The sequence below is a fragment of the Pagrus major genome, chromosome 1 (genome assembly GCF_040436345.1).
Source record: "Pagrus major chromosome 1, Pma_NU_1.0".
Taxonomy (NCBI): Eukaryota; Metazoa; Chordata; class Actinopteri; order Spariformes; family Sparidae; genus Pagrus; species Pagrus major.
This window is the reverse complement of record NC_133215.1, coordinates 10,390,368-10,413,824: the sequence shown is the minus strand read 5'-3', so window position 1 is coordinate 10,413,824 and position 23,457 is coordinate 10,390,368. Positions and strand designations below refer to the sequence as shown.

At 42.8% G+C, this 23,457-nt stretch overlaps 3 protein-coding genes across 3 annotated transcripts in view; all 3 read left to right on the top strand.

Moving 5' to 3' along the window:
- The first annotated feature begins 1,084 nt into the window (after positions 1 to 1,084).
- On the top strand, positions 1,085 to 5,865 carry plrg1 (pleiotropic regulator 1). The gene is made up of 15 exons (XM_073489052.1): positions 1,085 to 1,232; positions 1,449 to 1,555; positions 2,045 to 2,172; positions 2,371 to 2,424; positions 2,511 to 2,604; positions 2,733 to 2,823; positions 2,916 to 3,014; positions 3,128 to 3,220; positions 3,669 to 3,818; positions 3,910 to 4,011; positions 4,119 to 4,221; positions 4,319 to 4,427; positions 4,751 to 4,890; positions 5,042 to 5,235; positions 5,337 to 5,865. The coding sequence occupies exons 1-15, from the start codon at positions 1,224 to 1,226 to the stop codon at positions 5,394 to 5,396; spliced, it is 1,533 nt and encodes a 510-aa protein (XP_073345153.1). The 5' UTR covers positions 1,085 to 1,223; the 3' UTR covers positions 5,397 to 5,865.
- A 4,337-nt stretch (positions 5,866 to 10,202) lies between these two features.
- Positions 10,203 to 21,093, top strand: LOC141005523 (protocadherin-23-like). Its single transcript, XM_073477383.1, has 7 exons — positions 10,203 to 12,165; positions 15,889 to 16,080; positions 16,182 to 16,413; positions 18,047 to 18,283; positions 19,453 to 20,481; positions 20,787 to 20,982; positions 21,063 to 21,093. Exons 1-7 carry the CDS (start codon positions 10,420 to 10,422, stop codon positions 21,091 to 21,093), a joined length of 3,663 nt encoding a protein of 1,220 aa, XP_073333484.1. The 5' UTR covers positions 10,203 to 10,419.
- The window catches only part of dchs2 (dachsous cadherin-related 2), a 19,090-nt gene continuing 16,705 nt past the window's right edge, over positions 21,073 to 23,457 (top strand). Inside the window, exons 1-4 of the mRNA XM_073464552.1 lie at positions 21,073 to 21,162; positions 21,258 to 21,427; positions 22,042 to 22,885; positions 23,081 to 23,320. Of these exons, the coding sequence (XP_073320653.1) occupies positions 21,102 to 21,162; positions 21,258 to 21,427; positions 22,042 to 22,885; positions 23,081 to 23,320 (1,315 nt within the window). The 5' untranslated portion in view covers positions 21,073 to 21,101. The remainder of the gene's footprint in view (positions 21,163 to 21,257; positions 21,428 to 22,041; positions 22,886 to 23,080; positions 23,321 to 23,457) is intronic.

The following is a 23,457-nucleotide window of genomic DNA, read 5'->3' as shown; positions in this document are numbered from 1 at the left end:
TTCTAACCTTTTTTAAGTACATAAAAATCATCTAAGGGGTCGTGAGATGATGAATTGGTTGTAGTTGTAAGTTTTTTTCTTACCTTTTCTCTAAAATTTGCATTTTGTGAAATGTCAGATAATTTCAAGTTATTTAAATGAAACCATCCAAGACAACCAAAAAAGGTTATAGGAACCACTTTTAATCCTTAACAATGTCTTACAGCTTGTATCTAAGTTTATCATGCCAAAAGTAACTAGTAAATAAAGTCAGATAAATGTAGTGGAGTAAAAATATGCAGTGGAGTAGAAGTGGAACTATTAACCCTCATTCAACTGTTAAAAAAAAAGAAAAGAAACATCACACATCAAACCACATTTAGTACAAAAAACGTTTCATGTCAAAACCGGCCATAAAAATACTATATATTAATATTATTTTCAACTTTTGCCTGGTTACATTTTTTAATCAACACCAGTCCTGATAATAACTACCAAATATTCATAAATTTTCAGGATGTTAACCCTTTGAATACCAGTTTGTTTACATGATGCCACTTTTTTTAAATGAAAAAACAAAGCACACAAAAAACTGTCATTTTACATATATTTTATCCAAAGTATATTTTTTAGTAGTATTTTTTGGGCAGTTTTTGACATGGAACATTATTTTTTTGTACTTAATGTGGTCTTTTATCAGTTTCATGATGGTTAAGTTTTTATTATTACTCCTATAGAGTAAAAAAAAATAGTGAAAATGACAAAAACTCATCCAGGACCACAGAATGAAAGCCTGATACAATGTATGCAGAAAAGATAATTAACTAAGAAAGAAAGAAAATTAACAAACCCCTTTGCCAAAATGTCTGCAATATACATTAATACAGCCAAAATGATCCAAAAAAGAAAGATAATAAACATGAAATGTATCAACAGTTGCATGAGGGTTAAGTAGGCCTAGCATAACATACAAGTAGTGGAGTAAAGTAGGGTACAAGTACCTCAAATGTGTACTACTGAAGCTTGAGTATTTGTGTTGCAGTGTCCTGCACCTCCTGACCGCTGGGTGGCGCTGACAAAACACCAGCTGCTGTTGATTTTGTTTACTTCCGGGTCGTATAGTTGTCGGATTGTGCTTGTGTTGGACATGTTGTTTGGGATTGTGATAGATTTTTGAGCGGCAGTAATCAGCAAAACACAATTTTCTCCGACTGTGCTGGTTTATCCGGACATACATCACCAAGATGACGGAGGTAAGTCGAGGTTTGAAGTCTTCTCGCTGCTTTTTCTTCGCTCCCGCTCCGGCGCGACGCAACATATTCATCGTCGGGCCCCGGCTAATCGCTGGATCACGTTACGTTTACGATTACGATTTCTAGTCTGTATAGATAATTGAGTCATTTATAAACATTGTCGTCTTTGTTAACGGTGATGGATGATATATTTAACACGATACTTTTCTGCTACAGGATGTTCAGAAGCACTCGGTCCACACTCTGGTCTTCAGATCTCTGAAGAGGACGCATGATATGTTTGTGTCTGACCATGCGAAGTCCATCTCTCTGGACGACGAAAGGTAATTCTGGCTACCTGTTACTTACATTAATGTCCATGTTTGAACTGTATTTAATTTGTTTTAAGTACATTATAGGATTCACAAATATTTCACTGAGTTTTAACTATCCATTTCCTCCATTCTTGTACTAGAGAATAGGCACAAGGGCTTCAATTAATGATTATTTTCATTAAAGACTGACATGTTGATTGCTTTCTTGGTTAATTGATTAGTTGTTTGGCCTGTAAAATGTCAGAAGATGTTAAAAAGTGTTGAACAGTGATCCCCAAAGCCCAATATGATATCTTCAGTTGTCTTGTTTTGTCCACAATCCACAGTTATTCAATTTACTGTCATAAAACTAGAAAATATTCAGTTTTAAGAAGCTGGAATCAGATAATTTTTGACTTTTTTCTTTACTTAAATAGATTAATTGATGTTTAAAATAGTTGACTACTAATGAATCTAACAGGCACCTGTAATATTTCCTTATATTTCCTGTATATGCAGCCACAAGGTTAAGATGGGTGTGAAACTGAAAACGGAGTATGGTGCCGTGTTACACATGCCTGTCCTGAAGGAAGGGAAAGACAGAGCTTCACATCCTGGCGGCATGCAGCACAGCTACTCACAGCCAGGTGAGGATGAAACGAACACTGCACGCGCACCCTTCAGTGTGATGACCGAGTGCATTTCAGAGGCAGTGTTGTACGAAATTGTATTTTTAGGCCCCCAGAAAACCCACTATTTAAACATGTTTTGTAACTTATTTGGACTGATTTGAAGATAATGTTCTTGTTGTTTCTTCTGAACATCAAAGCATTTTGTTCTTCCAGGGGATGACCCAGAATACCTGATCGCAGGAACACATGCGTATCCTTCTGGACCTGGTAAGAACTGTACTATTATTTTAACCAAACTGTGTGCTTGTGGCAGTGTTATTCTAGTGTTTACACCAGTGTTTTTCTTTCAACAGGAGTGGCTTTGACTGCTGACACAAAGTTGCACAGGAATCCAAGTGAGGGAGGAATCCACTCCATGGCGCTGGCTTTGCCGCCCTCACAAGCCAGGTAAGCCTTTCTTTTCTTCCATAATATTTAATATGGCATAAATAACACAGATGAGGTACATTTTCAGGACCTTTTCAGGATTTTGCCACAACTTATTCATAAAAAACATGAATTCTGCTTAATTTTAGGCAAGATGTGAGCCGCACAGCAGCCAGTGTGGGTGACATCCATCAACATGCGGGAGGAGCAGGGAGATCTCACCCTCCGTCGAGTGCTCTAGTAGGTCACTTGATGTGATTTTTTTTTTTTTTACACCCGCTGTTACATCCCTGAAAGAAGTGCAGAATTGATAATGTATGTATTCATTTTAGTCGCTCATGGAAGGAGGCGGCACCAGAAATTCTTCGCTCATGAGGAAAGCACCAACCATGCCCAAACCTCAGTGGCATCCACCGTGGAAACTGTTTCGGGTAACTACAAATCGCTTTGACCTCTATTTTCCATTTGTCTGTGGATAAAATTGACACTGATACCAAACTGAAGCCTGCATTTGTTTTTAACAGTAGTGTGCTTTATCTGGCAGGTCATCAGTGGTCATCTCGGCTGGGTGAGGTCCATCGCCGTGGAGCCTGGGAATCAGTGGTTTGTCACGGGGTCTGCTGATAGAACCATAAAGGTGAGTAAAAATTAAAATAATCAACATTTGGTGATTAAAGAAATGATCAAATGTTATCCAGAAGTTTTATCCTTTGGTTGTCCTGATGTAGAAGATTATGAGCTCGAAAGCTCCTTTTTGATTTGATTCCAGAGCAGTTTTACCAAACAATCTAAAATAAGGTCAACTTTCTGTCTCCAGAGCTTTAAACTGCATGTGTTCACATGCTGAAAACTGAGACTACATTAATTAAGCGTATGTATGCTAGAAAGGTTGATGGCAGCTTTATTACATTCTGTTTTCTTTTGGACCCGTAAGCGATATAAAACACACTTTTTTTAAGCATCTTTCGCTGCAGATTTAATGATCATGTCCCTCGCACCACCTCAGGACGACACTGTGAAGACCCTATTTCAGGAAATTTTCTAAAATGCTCATTATATGACCTTGAAGCTGTTTGTTTCTACAGATCTGGGACCTGGCCAGTGGGAAACTGAAACTCTCCCTGACTGGACACATCAGTACAGTGCGTGGTGTGGCGGTCAGCACGCGCAGCCCCTACCTGTTCTCCTGTGGAGAAGACAAGCAAGTCAAGTGTTGGGATCTGGAGTACAACAAGGTATGACATGATAATAAGAGGGAGGTTATCGCAATGGAGTCAATATAGTAATTATCTGTGTGTTTATTGACAATATTAATCTGTGTATTAGGTCATCAGGCACTACCACGGACATCTTAGTGCTGTGTACGATTTAGATCTACATCCAACTATTGACGTGCTGGTGACCTGCAGCAGAGACGCCACAGCGAGGGTAAGCTCATGATTTGCATGTTCGCTATTAAATGTATGTTAAGTTACAATTAGTTCTCCTCTTGGTTTATTAGCTGAAATAATTGGATTTCTTCTTTGCTCATGCAGGTGTGGGACATCAGGACAAAAGCTAACGTGCACACACTGACCGGCCACACCAACACTGTGGCCACAGTGAGATGTCAGGCTGCAGAACCACAAATCATCACTGGTAATTTTTTTTCCAAGTCTAAAGAAAACCAAACTAATTATGTTGAAGTTGTAGCAGATTAGTTTGTCTGTAACTTCACTGGTTTAACGTCTTGCAGGCAGCCACGATTCAACCATCAGGCTGTGGGATTTGATTGCTGGGAAAACCAGAGCAACTCTGACAAACCACAAGAAGTCCGTCCGAACTGTTGTGTTGCACCCCAGACAGTAAGTTAACTCAAATCACTACATATATTGTATAGTGTGAAACAACTAGTAGTAGACAACATGTAGACAATATTTGATTGACTATCAGTTATTGAGGAAACATGCTAAACGTTAGATGGTTTACATTGGTTCTGATCTTTTTTGTCTTTCTTCTCTCAGTTTTGTATCATTTTAAACTGAATACATGTTGGTCTGGTTTGACTACAGTTGGGAAATTAATCCATAATATAGAAATAAGCTCCTGTGGGAGAATAATACATCATTTAAACCAACAAATTAAGAGTTGCTCAACATATTGTCATCTCACTTTCTGTGTTTTACAGATACACGTTTGCTTCTGGTTCTGCTGATAACATCAAACAATGGATGTTCCCAGATGGCAACTTCATCCAGAACCTGTCAGGCCACAACGCCATCATCAACACACTCGCTGTTAACTCTGATGGCGTGTTGGTTTCTGGAGGTAATCATAAGTAGCTTGTTAGCTTGTTTTGGAAAATGTTTAGCTTTCAATTTCTTTTATTTGGGTTGATGTTGACTGTTAATCCAGGTCAGTACAGTATTGGATTAGAACAAACATTTAGCTCGGGACTCATTTTTTGCTCCCTCTGTAGCCGACAATGGAACCATCCACATGTGGGATTGGAGGACGGGCTACAACTTCCAGCGGATTCATGCAGCCGTGCAGCCTGGATCTCTGGACAGCGAGTCGGGCATCTTTGCCTGCATGTTCGACAACTCTGAGAGCAGGCTGATCACCGCCGAGGCTGATAAGACCATCAAAGTATACAAAGAGGACGACACAGCTGTAAGTAATGCTGTAATGTTTGAAACCAGTTAAGATTTTAGTTTACGTTTCCGGGCACAAGAATCTGACCACCCTGTTTTCTTTTCTTTTCTTTCTTGCAGACGGAAGAAAGCCATCCAGTCAACTGGAAACCAGAAATCCTCAAGAGGAAAAGATTCTAATGATTTTTTTTTTATTTGTTCATCTTCTCACAGTAACAATTTTTATTTCTACAAAATGTTCTAGACACAAACTCCTGAAAATGAATTGTTCCTTTTACTCTAAGATCCATTTGCAGTCTTCGTTGTAAGATGTTTGTCCGACTAAGAGGCCATTTTGGACTGCCAGGAAGATCCCCGAGTGTTTGTTCTTGATGATGACGGCTCTCTGATGGCTCCGGTCAGTCTGATCCACCAACAGCACCCACTCTTCACACTCAGATGGACTGGCTTCAGAGTGGACTTGGTTCCTGCTGGGGTCAAACCCTGCAGAGGGCAGAAAAAATGTTTGAAAAAAAATCTGTTTTTTGTATCGACTCAACAGAATTGCCGGTTGTACAGACATGAACAAACATTGCCCGTTTTTTTTTCTGGTTTGCAGAAATGTGAAGTTTATTTTGCTCCATTGAATAAAGACGACATTTTTCACATACTTGCGGTTTCTTTTGTTCAGTAAAGATCAGTTTCTTTACTCACCGAGGTATCTGTTGGTGACAATGTTCCTGTAGTATTTACAGCCGTTACCCTTAATCTCTTCCCAGTAACAATGATCTCCAGGTTTGTTGTTGAGCTTCACTGTGTTTTTGCTGCTGTCACCAGTCAGGCTGGTTAGTCGCTCACCTGTGAAATCATGTCACGAAAACAGGATTTGTACATATGCTTAATTGTAACCTTTATGTTTTCAAGCTTAGGTGTTTACTCTGCACAATCACTCATGTAAACCAAACTTATCTGAATATTTGTAATGAAACAATCCTGTTATCCTATTTGTTTGTGTCCAGGGCATGAAATAGAAATTAGAGAGCATAAAAATTATGATCAGAACAATCAAATTTTACATGCTCAGATAATAGCCTTTATTGATTGCTATGGGTAGGGTTGGGGGTTTTTGCAGTTGCATTTATAGTTTAGTAGTTTGGATGTGATGATAAGGAAATCTTTGGTTTTGGTGCCTTGAAAGTCCTTTAATTCCACTCTTACAAAGCTGTTGTACTCCTAGATTAGTATCAGACTGCTATTCAATTTAAAGGGTTCACCACAATTACAAATAATGGTCTATCTTAAATGGTATCTAGCCATGGAGTTGGAAGATGACTAACAATTTCACAATGTCCCACTTACATCATACCGAACAAAGAGTCGTTATTAAAAGTTTGGATGAATTTCTGCAAAATATTTAGTGTAGCAGTTTTTTTTCATCAGTCTGAGCCTGAGCCGCCCCTCAGACAAAGCTTGGAAAAAGCCTCAGTTTAATTCCTTAGTTTGGCTCAGTTCCTGGATACCTGGGGTCATGAATAAAGGATAAGTTCACCCAAAACCTAAAAATTCACTCATTATCTTCTCACTCCAATGCCGATGGCAATTTGTGTGAGGTTGAGTAATCAACTAAATATTTCTGGAGCTTCACGGCAAAAGAGTGTTGCAGCATTCTCCTACACAACAAAAGTGGACTGGGACTGAAAAAACCCCACAACTGATAAAAACATAAAATGGTTCCATACGTCCAGCGTAATGCAAATCTCCGGATGCAAGTGGACCTTAAATTAATTTGAAAAGCTGTTATTTTCTCCCTCGATGTGAGGTTGAGCTCATACACCCACTTCTGACAGGGTGTGTGCTGACGCTATTATCTTAGCAGCTACAGTGAAGATATCGGCTTTCAAAAGAGTGTAAATGACGTCCTTTCAAATCAGTTTGGGATCAAGGCTTCAGGAGACTTGGATTACACCGGATGAGCTGCATGGAGCCATTTATTTATTATTTTTGTTTGTTTGTTGACATTTTAAAACAAGTCCCCATCTACTTCAGTTGTTTAGGAGAACGCTGCAAAATCTGTTTTGCTGTGAAACTCCAGAAATGTTTTGTGGACGATGAAAATTTTGGGTTAAACTTATCCTTTAAGTTATTTAATCCTGTAGACACTCAACATTTGAGCCAAGATAGCCTAATACTGCTGTCTGACATAAGTTCAGACGACACCAAATACTTAAAAAAAGGTCTGTCAGAGGGCATTTATTAGTTTCTGACTCTGGGGAAGTGAGAAAAATGGTAACATTTTCCAAAACTACTGTATCTCTTTAACCAAATCATACACATTTAGGCTATTCTATGATCTCCTTTTGATTACGACTGTAATATTTTTCACTTCCATTCACTGAGCCTTCCTGAAACACACTTTAAAAACTTCATGTTCAGTCTTCTATATCTACCCGACTCGTGGATGTAGAGCTTCGAGACAGCATGGCAAAACCCTCGACCCGGTTTCTTCTTCAGGCGGGGCTTCGATGGCTCAGGGTGATCCACCACCTCTGTCTGAGGTTCCTCAACTGCCAGGAGGTTGCCGGCGTTAAACATGATCTCCTCCTCCAGAGACTGGAGACACATCTCAAACTGCTCCTCATCCTGTTCTGCGTTTCTGAAAATGAAAATTTTAAGCACAAACACCAAAATCAAGTTTGATCCATGGTGTGATAGTGTGTCACCTGTGCTCTCTGACAGGCCTCCTCACCTGAAGTCCACCCACAGCAGGCCTGCAGTGATCAGTCCCAGCCACTCACTGGCCTCCCAGTTGTTGGCCAGCATGACCGGCACCATGATGACCTCCCTGGTGTCCGCGTAGTTAAGCTCCTTCTTGCAGCTGCGGGAGGCCTGGTAAGCTGGAGTCATGAACGGACAAATCACCACGGCCTCCTCCACGCCTGCAGCCATCCTGAAAACACACAAACACACAAATGGATTCTACTTTATCAGCCTCCAACATGTGTCACAGGTTACGATGGAGGTTTAAACACACTCCACTGTACTCACGAGTCGTTGATGTTCCCCGTCACCCCTCCTTCGATATCCATCCACACTGGCAGACCGTGATCCTTGAGGCGGTTGTATATCTTCTTCACAAGAGCCTGATCATCCCACTGGTAGGAGAGCATAACGTGAGCCGGCATTTTCACTAAAAAATCAGTGAAAAGCTTCTGTGATGGAGTTTTTACAGTTTGTGGAGTTGCTGGACAAAGTGAGGCAGACAAAGGGGAGACTCAGTAGCTAGGCTGTTTGTTTGCTCAGGTATACAGCTCAGGTTACATCTGTTGCTTGGTTACAGCACCGATGGGAGGATGCATGATGGGAATGAAGTCCTGCAGGACCATTGTGGGCTCCACTAAAGGTGCTTATAGAGCTATGAGACTAAAGAATGAATGTGAAATTGAAGGTCTGGTATAATTAAAAATGCATCTCCCAGACTTTCTTTGCTCTTTTACTGCATGAGCAGGAGGAGAGACGTGTTACTGACCAAACACCCGATAACAGTCATTACTGTTGGAATATAGAGCTATTCAATACTTATTTTGATTTTAAAGAAATAACACTTACAGCAGACATTTTCATTCCTTTCTAAGGGAATAATACATGAAGCCTGATGACATAAACCAGATATATTTTAGGTGGTTGGTGTCTATGAGTGAGTGCACAAGGGGACTGTTGGGCCTTGGTGGAGGTATGAGATAAAACGACTTGAGCGCAGGGTTAAAGTTGAAAAGTTTCTCAGAGTTCTTGTGAAACTTGTGCACATTTTATTTAGACAACTTAATTTTAAATTCCTGACGCTTTGGGATTGTAGGATGGGTCGGCCGCCATCCTAAAGCGTCGGTCTTTGACGAGTTGGGAGTGCGACTCAAAAATCAATTTTTCTTTCAAGCAGGTCCTTTAAGGATACACATCTTTTCTCCACCTTCACACAGTTTTTTTCACAGGTTTTAAAAGGCTTTATAACTGTCCAGGAGTGCAATGCTAGACCAGTGAACTGCTTTTCACAACCTGCCGCCTGCATTACCCACAATGCAACTTACTTGATCACTTGAGGCGATTTATGAGATTAAATTCAGCTTCCTCTGGAGACACAACACACTTTCTACTACTTTAGTTTAGTATACCATCCTACTTTTTTTCACATATGCAAGTCCACACTTTAATGTGTAAAATTTGTGGAGTTACCCTTTAAAATGAGCTCAACCAGAAGCATGTAGTGCAGTAAAATTAAACGTTAACGCAGCTGTGATATGAATCCAAAAACATCAAATATGATGTTAAAACTCTGGCAAGGAATACTGAGTACTTTTACTTTTGATACTTGAAGGACATTTAGCTGATTTCAAATACTTGAGAGTATTACTTTTGAAAGTAGGACTTTTACTTGTAGTAGAGTATTTTCACAGTGTAGTATTAGTACTGTTACCTCAGTAAAGGATTTGAATGCTTCCTCCCCCTCTGACTGAGCCCAGATTTGACCGGATAAACTTGAACTCAAATAAGCCTTTAACAGTGAAAAGTCCCTGCAGTTCTCGTTTGTACCTGTAGAGGGCGCCACCCCAACACTATATGGACATGTGCCAAAACTCAAGCTCATTAAAACTTCTTATTATTCATTTGATTTAATTTGATTTTCTAACCACTTTAAGACAGATCAGTGTAGCTAAATCACAGATTGTGTCAGCTGAGGTTTCTCTCCACAGCTCAGCCTGCATATCTTTATGTTCCTCCGCCTCGTGCACACTTTATGATCTTCAAGAGGTCAAACATAATATACCACCTGTGAGCATGCGGCACTGTAAGTAATCTGTCGGCCTAATTAAATCTGAAGCAATCAGGGCCACAGATGGAGCCGATCAGCGTGGGGCGCGCCGCCTGCCAGGAGGAGGTGTGCTCAGTGCGCACTGAGCTGTGTGGCCACTCAGTGCCGGGATGTGTGAAGAAGCCCAGGGGGATTTACGCCGCTTGGTGTGTGGATTTCTAGTCTGTAAAATCACGCAAAGAAAAAAAGCTGCTGAAATATCGTGATGGAGAATGACTGCTGGCTGAATTCCGGTGCGCAAAAATGGTGCGTTTACCTGTTTTTGTTTGGAGAGGAGCTCTAAAATGTGATTTTGGTGAGTGACTTTTTGACACGGAAATATGTAGAGTACTTGGCCTCTCAAACCAAGAGCTGGAAGCCATGTGTAAAGGAGGAATGGGTCGCAAAAATGCCGCAACTCGGCTCCTGGGGACGTTCGTCCTGTCGCTGCTTTGCGCGCAGTCGCTCGGGCAGGTGTTCAACCTGACGCTGTCGGTCAAAGAAGGCCTGCCTGCGAAAACCATCGTCGGAGATCTGGGAGCGGGGCTAAGCAGGCCAAGCACTGGATTCTTCATCTCAGAGAGCAGAGACTCGTACGTGTTCAGAGACCTGGAGATAGACGCGGACACGGGGATCATCTCCACTGCTGTGGTCCTGGACAGAGAGAGCAGAGAGAGGTATGAGTTTGTGGCCGCCACTCTCACAGGTGAGATGATAAAAGTTAAAATAGAAGTGAAGGATGTGAACGACCACTCACCTGTATTCCCCTCAAAGGAGGTGGACTTGGAGATATCAGAACTGAGCCCCCCTGGGAGCCGGTTTCAGCTTGAAGGAGCTAAAGATGAGGATGAAGGTGAGTTTGGTACCCAGGGATACAGGATCACAGAGAGTGAGATGGGGGAATTGTTCCACCTGGAATATAGGAGTGGATCTGAGAGCCACCCAAGCCTGGATCTCATCCTCACGAACAAACTAGACCGAGAAACACAGGCCTTCTACTCCCTCACCATCGAGGCCTTCGATGGTGGCATCCCAGCCAGGACGGGGAGGCTTCAGGTGAACATCCACGTCCTGGATGAGAACGACAACCCTCCTGTGTTCAACCAGACTGAATATCACACCTCGCTGCTGGAGGATGCTCCACTGATGTCCTCTGTGTGTCAGGTGCACGCCTACGACCTCGACCTGGGCGACAACGGCAGAGTAACATATGAGATCAACAGGCGGCAGAGTGACCCCAACGAGGTTTTCTCCATCAACCAAACCAGTGGGGTGGTGTACCTCAACAAGCCGCTTGATTATGAGGCCCAAGCTTTCCACGAGTTGATCATCAGCGCGAGAGATAGCGGGGCTCAGCCGGAGTACAGCAGCACCTTTGTGGGCGTGAAGGTGCTGAACATCAATGATAACAGTCCCACCATCAGTGTGCTGTTTCTCAGTGAGACAGGAGATGCTGTGGTGTCAGAGGCAGCAGGGATCGGGGACTATGTTGCTCGGATCTCGGTGTCAGATCCTGACTTTGAGGAGGAGAGGGTCACCGTCACACTGGAGGGAGGTGATGACAAGTTCGCCCTGAAGCAGACGGATGACTTCCTGTATGCTTTGTGTGTCAACGCAGAGCTAGACAGGGAAGAGCAGGATCTGTATGAGCTGAAAGTGCAAGCATCAGATTTTGGGAACCCGCCCCTGAGCAGTGAGACGGTCCTCCTCCTGAAGGTGGCCGACACCAATGACTGCCCCCCAGCTTTTGAGAAGGATGTGTACATCATCAGTATTCCTGAGGATGCTCCTCAGGGGAGCTCCCTCATCCAGATTCAGGCCCGAGACGCAGATGAGGGCGTCAACTCAGACATCAGATACTCCATCCTCAAGTCCAACCACGACAGCCTGATCAGCATCGACCCGGAGTCGGGCCTTGTCACGACAGCTGCAGCTCTGGACAGAGAGACACAGATGGAGGTTTGGTTCCTGGTGGTGGCGGCTGACGGAGGGGACCCGGCTCTGTCATCCACAGCCACAGTCACTGTGCTGGTGGAGGATGTGAATGACAACGAGCCAGTGTTCCAGCATCAGCTGTACAACGTGTCCATACCAGAGCACAGTGACATTGGGAGCTGCTTTTTACAAGTATGTTGGAGAATATCTACTCACCTACATTCAGGGGCATCTTTCCATCCAAATAGTTTTGTTTATCTGTCCAGTTTTGAGATATAAGGCCCTGAAATTCCTGCCTTCACCCCGCTGCACTTTTTGGGGGGCATTTTGGGGTAGAACTGACAGGAAATACAGAGAGAGAGGAAGGGTACAACATGCATTTTTTAAAATTAATTTTGCAGCCCTACAACAAACGAACCCAGTAACACTTTGAACTGGAGACACTGGGATTACATGATCAGTGTCTAAACCCTCTCCTGCCAAAATTTAGTGGTCAGAATTTTATTTTTGGATGAAAGATGATGTTTGAAGTGTTCAGTGGTAACTTGTCTTCAGAGGAACATTGTCCTGCTTACTCCTGATAATCCACAGAAGACACTGTAAGCTGCTTTCTTAGTGACCATTTCTTTGGTAGAGAGTAGTTCCAGTAAACATTGTTGGCAGTGAAGTCTGTGGATTATCCAGCGTGACCACGACAGTGTTCCTGTGAAGAGATTTTGCAACTGAGTGAGCATCACAGAGAAGTTACTTTTAGTTATATTATAATGGAGAGGAGGCAGAAATCTGAAAATCTTGAGAATTGACATCGATAAATTGATTAATCTGCAAGTATATTGATGATCAATTAAATCATTTTAGTCATTTTTCAAGCAAAGAAATTCACTAGTTTCCACTCATTGTTGTAATTTGCTGCTTTTCTCTGTGTAGCATCACTATAAACAATATATCTTTGTGTTTAGGACTGATGGTCAGATAAAAAACATGCCTTTTTTCATTACATTAATGCACATCCATTATCCGAGAACAGAATCAGCATTAATCTGTAATAAAAAATAATCATTAAAGCTACCTGCATGGACATCACCAGAGTGTGAAAATATGTTTGTAATTTAGGTGAAGTTCACCCAAAAATGAAAATTCGGAAAGTCAGGTCAAGTTTCATAGTCCACAAAACATGTCTGGAGCTTCAACGCAAAACAGTGTTGCAGTGTTCTCCTAAACAACTGAAGTAGATGGGGACTTGTTTTACAACAAAAACAAGAGAAAAAAAGACACATAAAATGGCTGCATATAGCTTGTCTGTCTTAATCCAAGTCTCCGGAAATCCTGATCCCTAAAGTGATTTGAAAAGACTTTATTTACACCCTTTCTTAAGGCCAGAATCCTAACTTTAGATGCTAGGCTAAAAACGTTAGATACACAAGTTCAGCCACACATCGAGGGTGTAAATAATGTTTTTTTCAAATCAATTTGGGATCCTAGAGGCTTCAGGAGACTTGGGTTATGCCTAAAAGGCTGTATGGATCAATTTTATAATGTTTTTCGGTTGTTTTACACTGTTTTAAAACAAGTCCCCATTTACTTTGGGTGTTTTGAGGAATGCTTCAACTCTGTTTTGCTGTGAAGCTCTAGAAATGTTTTGTGGACTACAAAACTTCACCTGACTTTCCATCGGCATGAGGGTGAGCAGATAACGGCTGCATTTTCATTTTGGGGTGAACTTATCCTTTAAATTGTTTGACATTGTTTGGATTCATCTTATTCTTCCTGCAAATTCAATGTCAAAGTCAAAGTTAACGCAACACATAACTCACTCTGGATTTTTGACAAGAACACAAGTAGACGTCACTTTATTTTGAGGGGTCATACGACAAAAATCTTGTGAACCACCACTCAGCAACACTCTCCAGTGGACAGCTGCTTTCAACAATTCTCCCAGTTTGGTTTTACAAAAACAGCTGACGATTTAAATGCAAACCGGAGCAGCTGAAGAAGAGTTTGTGTGAGCAGTCAACATCTCACGCTCTCTGTCTTGTTGTCTCTTCCTTACGTCTCATTAGACAAAAGTAGCCTTCAGTGTGTACACACAAAGACATCAGTGTTCATCCTAAACACACGCAACACACACGCACTCCGTCCAGTTCAGCATTGTGGTTTCGATATGACAGATGTGATGCCTGGTACCACAAGCTGAAGACCATTACAAAAGACGCCTTATTTAGCAGTTCATTTTATGAGAACATAAGTGATGTCTGGCATTAAATTTGATTAAATAGGGGCTTCAAATTATTATTTCCAGGGACGTCTCGAGAATTAGAATTAGTACAAGTTTTATGAGATCAGTTAACACAAAAGAAAAGCTAATGACTCATGGACACACAAACGTCCTGTAACCGAAAGATTGGAGAGTGTGTTACACGTCTAACCAGACCTTGACCTTTGTCTCTTAAAGTTCCACCAATCAGAGTTCATAAAGTCTGAGGTGATATCATCTTTATGGCAGGAAAGTGAGCGCTCTATCTGTAAATTGTGTCTCTTGTCACGCGCACAGTTGGACATGAAAGCTCGGGTCTGAGGCGTGTCTTTGCTCGGCGGTTTGGCTCCGGTGTCTTGTTTTCCACCTGAATGAAACTCCTTACCCTTTGATTGTTGGGATTTTTATGCTTTTATTATGTTGACCTTCTCTGGCAGAACAAGTATTATGATTCACAGTTCTGACTAAACATTGACACCCGAGACATGACTCTGACTGCAGCAGCACTGCTGTTAGGAATAGATCTGCAGCTACAGAGGCTGAACAACACATCCATTTTATTTAGACATTGTCCAAGAGAGACTGCAAACTGTGTACTAGATGTTATAGTTGGACGAGTAATATGCGGGATTGTACGGTGCCCCTGAGGGTCAAAATACAATTACATATCAGAAAACACAGCAACATCTTTGTTTTGTGAAATGTTGTTGTGTTTTGACCCTCAGGGCCACCGTAGATGTGGTTAGCAGAACAAAATATATAGATACATGAAAAAAGACTAAATGAAAAGACAAAAAATATAATAATGTATATGAAAAATGATCCCTTTTTAACTACGTGACACTTAATAAAGGTTTGTAGGTTTATATACCACGGTGAGGCTTACAGTAGATAACAGACAAGACTGTCAGTGAGTGCACGTGCAAACAAAGGATTACCGTCAAATAAGGCTTTACAAGTTTAGGAGGAGCAGCAGGAACAAACTAGAAACCATCATGTGATGGTCACAGCACCTGCAACAACAAATCATTGTGTACGGTGCAGTGGAATACATGACATGACACGTTAGTTTCCTAAAACTGTGCCAGATTTATTAAAAATGCCCAACTGTCCTCACATGGTCGACTTTGAACCTGTGTTTGTAGGTCAAGAACATGCTTATGCTCTGGTTAGGTGAAGGCACAAAATAATTTAAGATATTCAGGGGAGTCACGCTTACAAACGTCTCGAACTGGGGTCAGTGACTTGGCAGCCTTCTCTCCTGTAAATCCACAAACCATCCCCTCCATCTCTCGATATGAAAGTCAGGTCATAAACATGTAATGTGAGCGTGATGTGGCACTCTTTTTTTTAGAAATGTCAGTATGGTACGTAGCCTATGACACGTACAAATGTGAACAGATCAGTGGTTCACTGCCATCATTTTATTCGTGCGACTGGACTGTAGTACTTAAATCCTCTTCTGAGGTATTTCCTGCTACAATACTTGTCTCCAGGCCCGTATTTCGCGATGATTACAAACAAACAGTGTTCATTCATGACACCTGCATGATGTTGTTGACTGGTTGATCAGCCTTCCCGTCATTTTCAGCAGGTAGTGTTGATATTGGCAGTAATTTTTTGTCTAAAGGCTCATAAAACTGTATTTTCCTTCTATTGAGGTTGTTGCCACAGATGCAGACAGCCCTGAGTTCGGCACGCTGCTCTTCTCTCTGTCTGACGGCTTCGACAAGCAGGACAAACACCCTCTGTTCAGAATCCACCCACAGACCGGACAGCTGTGCGTCTCTGAGGATATCGATCGAGACTCGGGACAGACGGTCCACGATATTCTCATCAAAGCCGAAGATCCAGTGAGTCATGAACTGCGTACATTGCAAAGTTGTGAAGATTGCAAAGTTGCACATTTTGATCATACAAAATTCTCCTCTTTTCTCACTCTTTCAAATATCAGGGAGGCCTGAGCGCTCAGACGTACGTGCACATTGAGGTGGTGGACCTGAACGATAACGCTCCAGTGTTTAACCCCGACCAGTACACCATGAGCATCAGCAGCCACGCACAGCCCGGCACAGAGATCCTCAACGTTATCGCCACTGACCGAGACTCTGGCAGGTTCGGACAGGTCACCTATGACGTGGTTCCTGGCGACATGTCCAGCTTGTTTGCTCTGGATAAACAAACAGGTAGGCAGGCAGAAGAAGACACAGAGTTTTCTTTAGTGTTTCACTTTTGTTTCCAAGTGAAAACATTTTGTGTTCAAACTCTATTTGACCTATCAAGCTGCAGTGACTTGTCACAGATCCACTCACTGCTCTTAAAGTGACTTGTCGGCAGTCCCGGTGTTCAGGGATAAACAACTGCTTACTTTGTGTAAGTCCCACTGAAATGATTGCCAGTGTCACTTCTCAGCAGGGTGGTGCAGAAATCCCAAAGCTTTATATCCGCATGTGGTGAGTGTGAGATCAGATCTGCACTCACAGTGTGATACTACATAAAATATTAAAATAAATAGAAAACCATTTTTAATGATTCTGCTTGCACGTGGATCCTTTTTCCAAACTTATTGAGCAGTAGTGTTGAGGCGGTGCGTCCAGAACAATGTTTGCTGCTGTAGATGGGAGGTGATAAAAATGAGTCACCTTCCTTCCAACCCATCTGTCATTGTTGTCTGTCTGTTAATGCAGCAAACTAAATGTTGACTCATTGTACTGCTGAAACTGTAGCTGCAGCGAGACATAAAATAAGTCCCACCTGGCTGCTGTTAAACAGTCTTTTCCTTACTACATTCCCTCAACCGCACAACTTCCGTATTCCTACACACAAGCAGAATGTAGTGCCAAAGGAAAAGGCTGTGTAAAGGGCCAAAAATGTTAAAAACATAGCGCTGGAAAGGATATACATATTTTAGATGGGGCTTATTTTAGGTGGCTAAAATACATCTTAGCCGTACAAAGTCCTGAAGTCTGTCTGTGCTGCTGATGGTCATCTACTGCAGGTAATCAGTGTGTAACCTGAGGGATAAGAACCTCATACAACCCCACATCAAAAGACCCGAACTATCGCTTTAAGTACAATTTTGAGGTACTTGAGTATTTCCATTTTATTCCATAACTTTAGTGTGACTGATCAGATGATGTCGTGGACGGGACACTGAGTGAGACTACAGACAGAAGGGGGGTGGTGCATCAGAGCGCAAAATATTGCATTTTTAAGTTAATTTATTTTATCAGCAATCAGACACAGAAAACACTGATGCCGATAAATGGAAAAATGCTGAATATCGGCCCCCAATAAATGTTTTATCCCTAGTCTGTTAAAACACCTGTATGTAAATCTTAAATAGATATTGTTTGTTCCCATATTAATTGATTAATCATTTTATTTATAAAATGTCGGGGAAAAATGTTCAGTATTTAGTATTTCCGAGAGCAAAAGGTGACATATTGAAATTGCTTGTTTTGTCCAACCAACACAACAAAACAAACCAAAAAAACCCAAATCATTTTATATTGATATAAAAGAGAAAAAATCAGCAAATTCTCTCCATAATTTTTCTGCTTGAAAAATTATTCATATTATTGATTAATTGTCATTGTCAATCAATCAACAATAGTTGATAGCTAACATTTTTATCAGTCATCTAACCTTGGCTCTAATCTCAATGAGACTTTGACCAAGAAGAAAGAAAAAACAATGGCAGACCGTCTGTTGTGTTTGAAATGATTGTATGACCTGACTAACTGAATAAAAACTCAAATAAAGCTTGAGTATTATTCATTGAGTATATACTGAGTGTACTTGCTTGTGTCCATGTAGGAATGCTCTTCCTGACCTCCACTCTGACCCACCTGGGTGCAGCCAGTGTGAAGCTCTCAATAACAGCGCAGGACGGCGAGGGCTTGACCTCAGTCAGACCCGCAGAGGTCACCATCAATGTTTTACGCAGCGCTCAGGCTCCAGCTGTGTTCCAGAGGTCGCGCTACTCCTTCACAGTGGACGAGGACGCACCGCCGGGGACCTCCGTGGGGACGGTGGAGGCCATAAACCCAGCGGGTGAGTGAGCATCCTACACCCAAGTCTGAGAGCAGCTCTTACCACAGATGGGTGTGAGAGTAATCAGATTACTTAACACAATTTTAAAAATCACTGAAGGTGTTTGGAGGATGTTAACAGAAGTTTAATGTTGCCATGGAGTTAGCAAATCAGCTGCGTGCCACAACTTAAACAATAAAAACTAAACTGAAACGCGTAAACCCGCCATGGAAACTAACTGAAACTAAACTAAATTAAGATTTAAAAAAAATGGCATAGAAATAAAAACTGAAAATACAAAACAACGATCACTTCTGAGTCGGATGCTGCAGACGTGCAGCATTTAAGCAGGATTTGTCCTGACAGACGACCTGTGACAAACACAATTGAGCGATCACTGTCATTGTTCAAATCTCCTTCCAGACATGAAGAGGCAGCGGTAAAGAGGAGGGCTGCAGTTTAATCTTTAATCCTCTTTAGCCACATGTACAGATGACAGATGATAAAGGGTCGACGACAGACGGACACAGTGTTGATAGTCCTGTCATAAATACACACCTGGGCTGGAGTGTGATTTCTAAATATAATAACTGTACTTGTTTTGTGAGACTGCATTGGATGTAGCTGCCATTTAAAAGTGAGCACATATTATAAACATATATAATTCAGAGTGACGGAGATACAGCAGCTTGTATTCTGTGTCATATTTGATCTACGGTAACACTGAGTGGAGTCTCTTCTCTCTGTTTCCCATCATAGTCCGTTTGTAACTCCACTGCTTCTCTTCAGCAGCTACTACACTAGACAGGCATTTAAGGTTGTCTAATCCATTAAAAGATTAAAGCTTCAACTTAAAGCAGAAACAACAGGATTGGGCCTGTTTGACAGGGGTCGGGCACCCCTAAGCTCTTTGCGTGTTTTCGGTGGTTTGTAGTTACTGTTGAAGTGCAGCAAACACTTGGAGGAGATTAATGAGATCTTCTGACCTGCACTGTAATTACTTCATGTGGCTTACTGTGTGTGTGTGTGTGCTGCGTATTCATGTGGCAAATTACATATAGTTATAGTATTGACCTAATTTTATTTATGTATAATAATAATAATGATAATAATAATGTTTTTTTTTTCAGTTTGAGTTTATATTTAGGAAAACCAACCCTGTGATGTTTTGTTGCTTTTTGTCTTCGCAGACTTTCGGGAATCGGTGTCCTACAGAATCTCATCCGGAGACCCTCAGGGTTTGTTCACCGTTCATCCGAAGTCCGGCCTGATCAGCAACATCAAACCTCTGGACCACGAGTCGCAGCCGTACGCACTGCTGGTCCTTCAGTCCTACACCGACACCTCTCCAGTTTACAGCACCACACAGGTCAACATCACCATTGCCGACATTAACGACAACGCTCCAGTTTTCCCCAAACTCAGCGACGCCATCACAGTGTCTCAAAACACACTCCCAGGAACAGTGTTGTTCATTGCTCACGCACACGACTATGACAGCGGCGCCAACGGGAGGGTGCAGTATTACCTGAAGAGTACCAGAAACAGCACGTTTGTCATCGACCAGAACCTCGGGACCGTTACATTAAATCAGAGTTTACAGGTGGATCATCAGCAGAGGTACAGCCTGGAGGTCGTGGCTAAAGATGAAGGAGAACCTTCACAGAGCTCCACACTGACCCTCACAGTCAACGTGGACCGCACCGCTGCTGAAGACAGCCTGGCCTTCGAGACTTTAGTCTACCAGGTGGAGATCGGTGAGGGCTACAGGAAAGATTCGAGGGTGATCCAGGTGAGAGCACACTGGAGCCGAGGCGCCCACATGTCGAACTCAGGCCTCACATACTCCTTGGAGGCAGAAGCCGGATTTCCTCCTGCTCCGTTTCGCGTTCACCCAAAGACGGGATGGTTGTATCTCTCCCACAATCTGGACTATGAGACAGAGTCCATGTTTCGTTTTCGGGTGGTGGCCACGGCCAGGGAGGCCTCGCTGGCCAACATCACAGCCACAGCCACAGTGACCGTGCTGGTGCTGGACATCAATGATAACGCTCCGGTGTTCAGCAGCGAGGTTTACTACTTCACCGTGTCAGAGGGGTCGTCGCCTCAAGGCCTGGTGGGAACAGTCACGGCCACAGATAAGGACTCTGGGAAAAACGCCCAGCTGTCCTACATCCTGCTCACAGATGGGAAGTTCTTTCGCATCAACACTAAAACAGGTAAAAAATTTAAATGAAAGGTGAAATATACAACATTCACTGCTGAATATGAGATCGGATAATCATTTAACCCGTAGTATACACCGGGTCCGGTCACATATACCACATGTAAAATCACATAAATACATTACCATCACAACACACAGGGAGCAAGTGTGACTTCATTCTCTGTTCACCCCACTATATCTTTACATAGAAAGTAGTTTTCTGCTGCATTACTGTTCAAAATCTCATATATTTAACCTTTGATAATACCGTGCCGCCGTGCATCCTCACCCCTCTGTCTCTTCTCGTTACCCTTCCAGGTGAAATTATCAACTGGGTGGCGTTGGACCGGGAGCAGCACAGCCAGCACAGTCTGAAGGTGATGGTGACGGACCAGGGCCACCCTCGTCTCAATGCCACCGCCACCGTTCACATCCTGGTGACCGACATCAACGACAACATGCCGCAGTTCACACACCTGCCGGCCAGCAAGGAGCTCAGCATCCAGGTAAACATGTTGAGCTTTTATATCGTACTACAAGAGTGCATTGTTGTTATATCCAGTGTAATTGACTCTGTTCTTCTCTTTATTTCAGATCTGGGCTGGTCTACCAGCAGGATCCTTAGTGACAAACATGTTTGCTAAAGATTTAGATGCAGGAGAGAATGGGACAGTTATCTTCTCGATGGTTACAGGTCAGTTATGAACACTTGTATTCGGATACACTGAGCTGTGCAGTGCACTCTTTGTTATTGAGGTCCTGAGTATCACCATGTGGTTTTTCTCTCAGTGGGTTTAGAGGAGGAGGGTCTCCGACACTTTGAGATCGACAGTGAAAGTGGAGACATCCGAACAACGGAGCGGTTCGCCCAGAACACTGAACCGTTTTATACACTGAGAATAAAAGCAAAGGACAGCGGAGCTTCACCTCTGGAGGACACAGCAGTCATTCATGTACAGGTACCGTCATTCCTCCACTTCATACTGTGACTTACAGCTTTCTTTGTAGGTGAAATTCCTGCTGGATATGCGTATGTATTTGTTTCTGGGAGCTCTTGGAAAATGTTAGAAAAGGGTGATTACATTCAGGCGCAATCCAAGCATTCAAAAAAAGAAAATATCAAAAAATGAGGATGAAAATATTAAATTGCCTTTATTGTAGTGGCTACATCATAAAAATCATAAAAAAGCCAACATGTTTTGACCTACAATTTGGAAATAACATGAGACAGAAATATGTCCAAAAATATGTATGTACAATGTATATTTTAAAAAATGTACAGGGACAAAACAATAAGCACAATGAAAAGAATGAAAGTAGTAGTAGTAGTAGCAAAAGTTTGGCACCAGGGGGAGACATATACTATTTTTTTATGAAGAGTTTTTAAAAAGTTTTTAAGCTGGGAGATTTCCTTTCTCTTTAAGAGGTGCCAAATGATTTGCTTCAACTCTACTTTTTAATTCTTCCAAGTTTTTTGATCTGATATAATTTTGCTGTGACTTTTAAAATGTTGATATGATATTTTGCAAATCAACCAACAAACAGTATCCCTCCGTGTGTGTTTCCTCCACAGGTTCATGGATTGGAGGCTCTGTACGGCCGCTCCGACCATCAGCTCGTGAGGCGTTTTACGGTGAAGGAGGACACGGAGCCGGCGACTGTCATCGGCTCTGCCGGTGTCGCAGATAGAGGCAGATTCCATTATTCCATCTCTGAGGGCGACGGCAGCATTCACTTCGGCATCGACAGCTCCTCTGGTGACATATACATCAACCAGCCGCTGGACTACGAGTCTGCCAAGCAGTACTTCCTCCTGGTCCGAGCTGAAGATGCAGCACTGGCTCCTGGAGTGAACATGTCAGTGCTGGTCAGTGTGATGGTGGAGGACGTCAACGACCACACGCCCTGGTTCCCTGATAAACTGGTGACGTTCGGTCTGCAGGAGGACGCCGCAGTCGCATCACTGGCGTTTGCTTTCCATGCCAGAGATGCTGATGGGACCTTTCCTAACAGCGCCCTCCGCTATTCTCTGGCCTTTGACCCTGACCTCAGCACCTCTTCACCTCGCTTCCCCTTTCAGATCAACCCTTACACAGGGAGTCTGACTGTAGCTGCACCTTTAGACCGGGAGACCACAACCAGCTTCGCCTTCACTGTCACAGCCACCGACCAGGCGAAGAGGAAGGACGAGCGAAAACAGACGTCGGTGACGGCTCAGGTCTTCCTGCTGGATGTGAACGATAACCGGCCGGTGTTTATATCAGCCGACTCGGTTCAGGTGATGGAGGACGCAGAGGTGGGGAGTCTGCTGCATCATTTTGTGGCCATAGATGGAGATCTGGGTGAAAATGGGGTCGTCTCTTACGTCATCTTGGCTGGAAACAAGAATGGATTCTTCACACTAGAAGAGAAAACAGGTAGGAGTTTCACACAGCATGATTATTAGGGATACTGGTTTTAGTAGAGCTAGCCTGGGTTTATGTATCAGCAGGTATTAGCTCACTGCTGTTATATCTGTATTGGGGTAACATGCAATAATAATGATAATAATAATGATAAGCCGTTCCCTCTGTCGATCATATTCATAGTCCATCCTCTTCCATCTCCTACAGGCCTCCTGTTTCTCTCCGCCTCTCTGGACTACGAGACTCAACGTTTCCACCGTCTGACCGTCCGTGCCGTGGACCACGGCCTGCCCTCGCTCTCCTCCACCCAGACTCTGACAGTGGAGGTTGGCGACGTGAACGACCAGTCGCCGGTCTTCAGTCAGAGCGTCTACAACGCCAGTGTGGCGGAGAACAGAGACCCTGGAGAGCCGGTGATCAGGGTGTCTGCCACCGATACGGATTCAGGTAATAATCATCAGCTTTTAATATCCCCCCCCTCCCCAGATTCTGGGGAAGCATGCTTGTTTTTCAGTGCATAAACTGACTCGGGATGACCTCAGCTCCTGTTGAATTGGATCTGATCAGACTCCTGGATTTAATGT

Coding starts and splice junctions, on each gene's coding strand:
- LOC141005523 (XM_073477383.1), top strand. CDS start 10,420: ATGTGTAAAGGAGGAATGGGTCGCAAAAATGCCGCAACTCGGCTCCTG. Junction 12,166..15,888: donor TTGGGAGCTGCTTTTTACAA/GTATGTTGGAGA, acceptor CCTTCTATTGAG/GTTGTTGCCACAGATGCAGA. Junction 16,081..16,181: donor TCATCAAAGCCGAAGATCCA/GTGAGTCATGAA, acceptor TTCAAATATCAG/GGAGGCCTGAGCGCTCAGAC.
- plrg1 (XM_073489052.1), top strand. Junction 3,819..3,909: donor GGGATCTGGAGTACAACAAG/GTATGACATGAT, acceptor TCTGTGTATTAG/GTCATCAGGCACTACCACGG. Junction 4,891..5,041: donor TGGCGTGTTGGTTTCTGGAG/GTAATCATAAGT, acceptor CTCCCTCTGTAG/CCGACAATGGAACCATCCAC.